The 7,883-nt window shown below is 41.6% G+C and overlaps 2 protein-coding genes across 4 annotated transcripts in view; one reads left to right on the top strand and one right to left on the bottom strand.

Annotated features, from left to right (window-relative positions):
• Window positions 1-219: 219 nt before the first annotated feature.
• On the top strand, window positions 220-5,093 carry LOC128874335 (uncharacterized). Of its 3 annotated transcripts, none has more exons than XM_054118987.1 (3): window positions 220-546; window positions 2,940-3,136; window positions 3,694-5,093. In XM_054118987.1, exons 2-3 carry the CDS (start codon window positions 3,052-3,054, stop codon window positions 4,245-4,247), a joined length of 639 nt encoding a protein of 212 aa, XP_053974962.1. In that variant the 5' UTR covers window positions 220-546; window positions 2,940-3,051; the 3' UTR covers window positions 4,248-5,093. The 3 variants fall into 3 exon arrangements, with proteins under 3 accessions (XP_053974962.1, XP_053974963.1, XP_053974964.1); XM_054118988.1 differs by lacking the exon at window positions 220-546 and adding an exon at window positions 2,131-2,334; XM_054118989.1 differs by lacking the exon at window positions 220-546 and adding an exon at window positions 2,131-2,306.
• The window catches only part of LOC128874329 (alkaline phosphatase-like), a 4,255-nt gene continuing 1,342 nt past the window's right edge, over window positions 4,971-7,883 (bottom strand). Inside the window, exons 4-8 of the mRNA XM_054118975.1 lie at window positions 6,741-6,904; window positions 6,076-6,423; window positions 5,812-6,010; window positions 5,402-5,614; window positions 4,971-5,316 (exon numbers count right to left, since the gene is read on the bottom strand). Coding sequence (XP_053974950.1) covers window positions 5,138-5,316; window positions 5,402-5,614; window positions 5,812-6,010; window positions 6,076-6,423; window positions 6,741-6,904 — 1,103 coding nt within the window. The 3' untranslated portion in view covers window positions 4,971-5,137. The remainder of the gene's footprint in view (window positions 5,317-5,401; window positions 5,615-5,811; window positions 6,011-6,075; window positions 6,424-6,740; window positions 6,905-7,883) is intronic.

Consider the following 7,883-nt stretch of genomic DNA (forward strand, 5'->3'; position numbering starts at 1 on the left):
TTCGTGAAATGTCTACGTGACTGGTCCGGCGTTTCCGTTAGTCGGCCCTTGTTGCTTCCTCCACTTGCCGCCGCGAGAATCCTTCCAAGACGGTACCCAATTGGTACAACTACCTTTAGGTTCTCCCACGTCGACCAATCAACGCGCTGCGTTGGTTAGCTTGGAAATCGAGCTGCGAGGTCGCCACTCGAGCTACGCTTAACGTTGCGCGGCGCACAACCAGCTGCCCGCAGTCGTTGTTTGTGTTTGGTCGAGATAGGTGATGAGCTCTGCTACCCGGTTCATCGTCTCGAACCCTCTTGTAACAGTCTTGTGCGTAACGTCAGTCGTGACCGGTTTATCGATTTCGAGGAAAGTCGGCCGAGCCACCAAAGGATGGGAATATTTCGCGAGTTTCCGATAGTCTTCAATCTCTACAAAAAGTATAGTTAGACGTTCGTGAACGAACGAGACCGGTGGAACGGAGTGACCGAGTGATTTATATGGACAACAATCAGTGAGCAGCTATATTCAACGTTCGTGTAAACACAGAACGATCCCATCAAGGTGAGTCGAACACCGTGGAAATTTCATTTGCCGCTCGCAACGTTAAACTTTGGCGAAAAGAATGCCGATGAAAGCGTATCGAGGGAACGAAACTTGGGGGCGTTTTGTTGTGGGTGCTAAGGGACTTGTCTACGAGGCTACTGAGCAGGAATATACAGGGTGTCCCAAAAATCTTGTAACACGAAAGGGGTGGTTCGGGAGGTGATGTGAAACAACTTTTTCCTTAGCGAAAATGTTGTCCGAGGCTCCGTTGAAGAGATATTAACGGAAAACCCCGACCAATCAGAGCGCGAATATGCCGGTGGAGCGTAGGCTACGCGCTAGGCGGCCGCGCTCATAGGCTACCGCGGCCGCTCCATCGGCGTACTCGCGCTCTGATTGGTCAGTGTTTTCCGTTAATATCTCCTCAACGGAGCCTCGGACAACATTTTCGCTAAGGAAAAAGTTGTTTCAAATCACCTCCCGAACCACCCCTTTCAAGGTTTTACAACATTTTTGAGACACCCTGTATACTCACGATTCAGTAGCGGATCGGAGACCAGCGAGAAAGAAGGGGTCAGGTGGGATGGTTCACCGATAGAGTGTACGGGAGATACCGCTATAAATTCATCTTCATTCCCCATATCTCGACTGTTCTCTCCGTCAATTGGTCTCATGGACGGCCAGCAATTCCCCGTGTTTCCGCCGTTCAATTACGAGCTAGTACGGGACTCGTTTCGTCGAGGGTCGATCGACACGCTTCTGTATGCCTCATGATTACCTAGCCGTACTCATCAACCGTTTAACTACGAAGGTAGGAGCTTCTCGAGCTAATTTCAATCTTACAGGGGATTCGTCTGGTTTAGTTGGCTGTGATTATCATGCGTCGAACGCGATCGTTTTCCTAATTAAAGTTCCAAATAACGGACACGAACTTTAGATCGCTCCGTAAATTAGCTTCTGCTCATGCTTCGCTCGTCTGGATATTGATTTACAAAAATGCGTCATCCAGTTTGATTTTTCGAATTTATTATCCGGAAATAAAAGGAGATTTAAGAGGGTTTAAGTGTGTCTTCGATACAAACGGTTACAACTTTGGTAATATTGGAATCCTTTCGATACAATTTAGTAATAGTATCTTAAAGACCTTAAGCAACATTAATATACAAATTAAATATCTATTTACTCTCTTGTTTTTATCATGCGTTCGCGAAACTAACGCTATAGAATCTTGTATAGCAACAATCGGACGAAGAAGGATAGTTTGCTTCTTGTTTTTGTGAAGCCAACGATGTGGCTTCTTTTTGTACCTTCCTCGAGAAACTGGTAGTATAGGACCTTGTATAGGGACAATCGAACGTTGGAGGATATTTTTTTCCTTCTGTTCACGGTAATCGACGTCGACTACTGCATTTAGCAATCGGAGCAAGAATTTCAAGTTACCTACCACTCTAATGTATCCAGAGTTCACTATACCTGTTCTGTCGATTATACTTACGCGGTTATGGTAGCTCATAGGCCGTTCCCCAAGCTGCGCTGTCCCTCTATCTACGAGGTTACTAATTCGCTGTGGTCAGAGGGGTACAGGGGCGCGTCACGAGAGAGTATATTACGATCACTCGACCGGTCTGCCAGTGTGTTGTATCGGGACCCGTTCGCAGGCATTGTTGTCGCGTGTCCTTTTGACCTGACATGTGGACAGTTTCTTTTCGCTGTCTGCACGTTTTTGAATCTAACAGTTTTCCATACAAGTGCTGCGATAATTGTGCTAAAGTCCAAGTGTAAGAATTCTCTTACAACTTATTTTATGTATGTTTCTAAATATCTAATATTTATCTAAATCTACCTTGTTTCATTAACACCAAAATTACCAAGCCACTCAATTCGACCCATGTATTTGAAATTTTTTAAACAAATTATATATTTGATTGATTATAACCATGATATTATAGCATATTTATTAGTTTGGTTTGACTGTTGATAATTGTAGGGTTAAGGTATACAACCAGACATGTACTGTGATCTATGTATTGAAGTCCAAATGTGTAAATGGTTCGATTTGCCGAAGATATTGCTCTGAATTGCCTTAAAATGGTGTTTACGCGTTAATCTCGGGTCACATGCGCGGGCGGTGGCGCTTTTTTTTTTATCACGTACCACGGCCATTTCTGTAACGCGAAAGTCGAAAGTCTGTTCAGTAACGATCAAAACATTTTGTTTACGATTTTGGAAACGAACGTTAACGTGCCGGTGATTGCAATCGGGCCACTAGAAACTGCCAATAATAATTACGTTCGCCAGAGCAAATCTTTCGACTCGACACGGTTCGCTACGGAATTCTGGCATTTATCACTCACTGACCCACGATTCCATCGAACGGGTAGAATATATCTGATGTGATTATTGTTTTTCAGAACGGAATATCAATAGCCGAGTATAGCCGAACTTTGACAGACATATCCAGTGAAGACCGTAAACAATCCGAGAGATAACATCGGAACAGGTTCGCTAAAAGCGACTGGTAATATGTCGAAAGTACCAGGAATCATGAAGACGGAGGACGTCATTGGGAAACAGACTCTCGTGAGGCGTGTTTCCAACATGCTTAAAGGTGGGAGACTTTTATTTTTAAATTTTTCGTTAACTGATAATTCGACGTAGCAATCTAAAATGATGTAACAAATGAGCTGTTCGTTATGGCGACGGTATAAGTCCATCTGTTTCAATAATGGACCTTCTATGAATTTTATTCTATGCTAAAATAGACATAGAGTTGTAAAAATGCTACGAAAACAATAACTTTTTTTTTTGTAGTGAACAACGATATATCGTTGATACATTTTCAAAAATTTCCAGTGACTACGTCTCGTTGTGCATGAGTCACCCTGGGTTTGCGTTTGAATATGTCAGTTCTTAACTTGGTTGGATGGGTTTAGTATAATACTTCAAAACTTAATTATCTTTCGGCCATTTATATTACATTATGTTAACCCAATTATAATATTGTAAAATATATCTACATCGTAGATATAATAGATTATAAATAATTAAGCACGATACGTTGTTCACATTTTGTACTATATAGTCTACATTACACTATGCTAACATTATTAATATAATTTTCAACGAATATTAACTCTAACCTTGTCTCATTATCAACGTCAACAGATGGAAGCAGTGGACCACCGATGTTGTTTCGCCACGCATCGATGCAAAGGATTCGCCACTGTTGTCAAAATCTGAATCTCTTCCCTTATCTGCTCTACTCCTTCGACAACTCGACGTCGCACCCCATCGCCCTCAAAGTGCATTTGTGTCTCGGCAACCTGCTCCAGGGCATTATGGACAGAATCTTCTTCTTGTACAAGAACTTATGGCGGTCCTTGCTCCGCAGCAGTCCCGACGATTCACTGACGCAGGAATACGTGCAGCCTGAAGAGTCGTGCGAACCCAGGCCAAGGTTTCAAAAGCCAGAATGCCATAAACGCAAACAGCACCCTGCCTTCCTGACGATAGCCGTTTACTTCGCACCATTCCTACTGGTCTTCCAATCGATCGGCCTTTTTGGTTTGATGATCTTTTGCAAGTACACCCCAGGATATATCTTCCTGGTTGCTGCCCTGTTGTTACTGGGCTTCATCTGGATGAAGATCCTCTTCCACGAGAGCGTGCGATACACCAAGATTGAGAGCGAGAAGTACGAGAAGAACAAAGTGGATTGATCCTACGGTAGTTTTCTCTCGTCCCATCCCCTGCACACATCGCAATCAGACTGTTCATCGAATAGATAGCGGACTCCCAAGAGCATCGTGACTCTGGGTCACCATTGCAATTCCCTCGTCGCATCTGAACACTTGATCTGTACCGAATAGAGTTTATCACTATTACGAGACTAACTCGGCGATAATTCGTGTCCCTTGTTCATCTGCTTCGATAGCTTCGTAGGTTCGTAGGGTCACTGGTTCGATCCAGTGGATTTACCAGTTCCATAACATTTTGTATACATCTCCGGGCAGATATGTAAGCGCGCGCGCGATCGTTGTTGCAACGCGTTAGAGGATAGGATACTATGGCATGCTACCGTGACTCCGGATAGATTTAAGGTTGCCGTTCAGACATCTAAACGTCCGCATAATTGTAATTGTTTTTGTCCTATACGTAATTCTGAGAATTACTAGTTTCTAGCGCTGTTACAAAATGAGAGGCATTTGAGGAGTTGCCTAGGTAACGATCGCGAAACACCTTATCCTCTGCAGTAGAAGACTGAGAATTGTTTTAACTTGTTTGTATATATATCTATATAAAAAAAAGAAGAAGAAGAAGACAAAGATACAACGCGTAAGGGAAAAACGTATGCGAGAAGAAACGTTCGTCGTCTATATCACACGGGGTTGCTTTAACATATTTGAAAAGACTTGGTGCGTCTATTGAACAAGTTAGGCTAATCTGTGATGAAGTGGATCCGAGTGTATTTTTCACGACCACTTGCTGTCTCCCTTACTTAAATACGATAAGAATACATGTGTAACGTCGGTTTTTTTTTTAAATATATGTTACTTACACAGAAACGTTTTATTATTACCAATAACCGTCTACGTTGCTCTAATTATCTTTACCAGCAGTCGAGCATAATTAGAAGCAACAGACCGCAGTATAAGGAAACGTTGATGAAAATGTTGCAATCGATTCTTCCAACACTGTTCGCGTCTGGTTGTATGTTCGCTGCGTATCCTATAACGCGAGCGACGTAGTTCTGTTCGTGTACGCTGTGAAATAGGTGAGCGAACGGACCTGCGAAATGGGAAAGAATATTCAGTTAATAAATTGACGATTATCATGCTTATTTCAAGTTCCTATGACATATCGATTTTGGTACCTATTGCATACACAGCGACATCACCGCCACCGTGATAAGCCTCGTCCGATATGATCGCAGCTTGCTGACTGTACGTAAAAGATGTCGTATTTTCTTTAGAAGGGTCTATCCTAACCGAACTGTTGTTTTTGTACGCGATGTTGTTGGGTCCTCCGGTGCTGTAAGTCAACGTGGTATAAGGGATACCATCGTACTTTGAGTTTTGAGCGATGCCTGAAATTTCATAGTTCTTTTAGGGTTATTTAAAAAGGATTGGAAATATTCTAAAAGTAACTATTTCAAATTGGTAAATAAAGGTTTAACATTACTTCAGTTCTTATAATTATTTTGAGAATCGGGACCGTTATCATAACTACATATGTATATTCAACCCCTGCCTAAAGCGCAATTACTAACAGAAAATAACGTACCCAGAATATTTGATCCTCGATCGCTGTATCCATTGAAGCTCATCGAGTGAGTGTGATCACTCGTTACGATAACCAGCGTATCGTCGGTGTTGATCATCTTCAAAGTCGCGTTAATGGCATCCGAGAACCTGACGGTTTCCAATAACGCCTGAGCGGCATGTCCGCGATGGTGAGCATAGTCGATAAGACCTCCTTCCACCTAAAAGTAGCACTCGATGTAGTTTCATTCACGAAAAAATTCCTATTTCGTTAAAATGTCAGTACCACTAGGAGGTAACCCTTCTTCGACTTCTGCAGGATCTTCAAGGCTGTAACGGTCATATTTTCAAGACTTGGCTGTCCTTTCGGACCCTTATCTCTGTTATAGTCCATGTTTAAGTGACCATTCGCAAAGATACCCAAGAGACAATCTACCTTAGCCGGGTCTACCTGGGACAATTGCTCGTTATTTTGTACAACCTTGTACGACAGATTCCTGTATGTTTTGTCTCGTGACCATGCGTCGATTAAATCTCGACCATCCCGTCTTTTGCAAGCCCACGTGTCTATAGGGTCGGACTCTGTACCGATTACGTTATGCTTCATTACTTGCCTGCCACCTCCCATGATTACCTAGATGTGAAAGTTTTCAATTAACTTGATATTGGATCATCCGAAAGCAAAAAATCAAACGGATTACCAAAATATAGTTTTTTCGCTATGCAAACATAGACATTTTTCATTTATTTGCTATATAAAATAAAAATTTAAAAAAAAAAAAAACCTCTTTTCTTTCACGCGTATCGTAATAGCCACTTAACAAACTAGGTACGAAGTTGGCAAAATGTTTGGTTTTTATACCCAAGTGTCATGAAAGTCTTTGTTAATAAAAAAATATCAAGAACTGAACCGTCAAAGTCTCAAATGTCTTAAGCAACTTAATAGTTTGCCTTAATATTACTCCCTGGCGTATCCTCCACTAATTGCCTCGCGATGTCCTTACAGGGACTAGCAATTTCTGGCATTGTCGCCTCGCATTCCCATCTCCTGTCCGCACTGTGCGCGTACAAAGGCGCAGGTGTAGCGTGAGTGACTCTTGTAGTTGTTACGAATCCTATAAATTGTACGTAACATTTTTAAATTGACAATTTTGTGAACTTTGGCGATGTTTCGTATTAACGTCGCACAGTCGGATGGATATACAGCGAAATACCAACAACCAGAGAAGATATAAAGGGGCAGATAAGAAGAGCCTGCATTGCAATTGATGCAAATGAGTTCATCGTGTTGGTTTATTAATAAATGAACGGTACAAAAATAAATCTAGAGTTGAGGGACACTGGGTCTCTCATAAGGGAAAGTTTTATTTCTGCTGCCTTCGTCAATGGACCTCTGCCAGTATTTGTGCTCCAGAGGGCAGTGTGAAAAACATGTGCCACACCCAGGCCGTTACTTTTCTTCTAGGATGTAGCCGCTAGATTTCCTATGCGCTTTCGAATAGCTTGCACTTTTAGTTCGAGCCTTGCGGAGAACAGACGTCTCCCTGAATCGACGAAATAAAATTCAAGTATTCAGTGCAATGGTTTCTATATTAACACGTTTTAGAAGATACATCCAAGTTCAAGGTCATCATTTTGAACACTTGCGGTAACAGTAAGTACACAAGTAAGAAAATTAATGAAATTTTTGAAGAGTACATTGAAACAATTTATTTATTTTTATCAAAGTCAGCCTGTGTAACCTTGAATGACCTTCAACCATAGGTCATTTTATTCGTCTTGAAATCCTCTAACATATAGGCGTAAAGAATACTCACCAGCTCTAGATAAAATTACGTAAAAGTATGAGAAAATACAGTGAAAAGTATGAAATAATTTCTATTTAAGCTGCACTATTACTTGTCAGATCTTGATGAATTTGATTAAATTATTAAATACAGCATTTAAATCCAATGCAACTTTTCGGAGGTTGACTTACGGTCAACGGCAGAACACTTCGTTTTCCATTGGATGAAGGTTCTTGTCAAGTAAAGTGGCAAGGTATGTTAAGAAAGAAAATATTTAACAAATGTCAACGACCATACCACGCATGCT

Source organism: Hylaeus volcanicus, chromosome 3 (assembly GCF_026283585.1).
Source record: "Hylaeus volcanicus isolate JK05 chromosome 3, UHH_iyHylVolc1.0_haploid, whole genome shotgun sequence".
NCBI classification, from domain to species: domain Eukaryota; kingdom Metazoa; phylum Arthropoda; class Insecta; order Hymenoptera; family Colletidae; genus Hylaeus; species Hylaeus volcanicus.

What these genes read in the sequence shown, in the direction of transcription:
- LOC128874335 (XM_054118987.1), top strand. Translation starts at nt 3,052, where the DNA reads ATGTCGAAAGTACCAGGAATCATGAAGACGGAGGACGTCATTGGGAAA. An exon ending in TGTTTCCAACATGCTTAAAG is followed by an intron (nt 3,137 to 3,693) that starts GTGGGAGACTTT and finishes CAACGTCAACAG; the next exon opens with ATGGAAGCAGTGGACCACCG.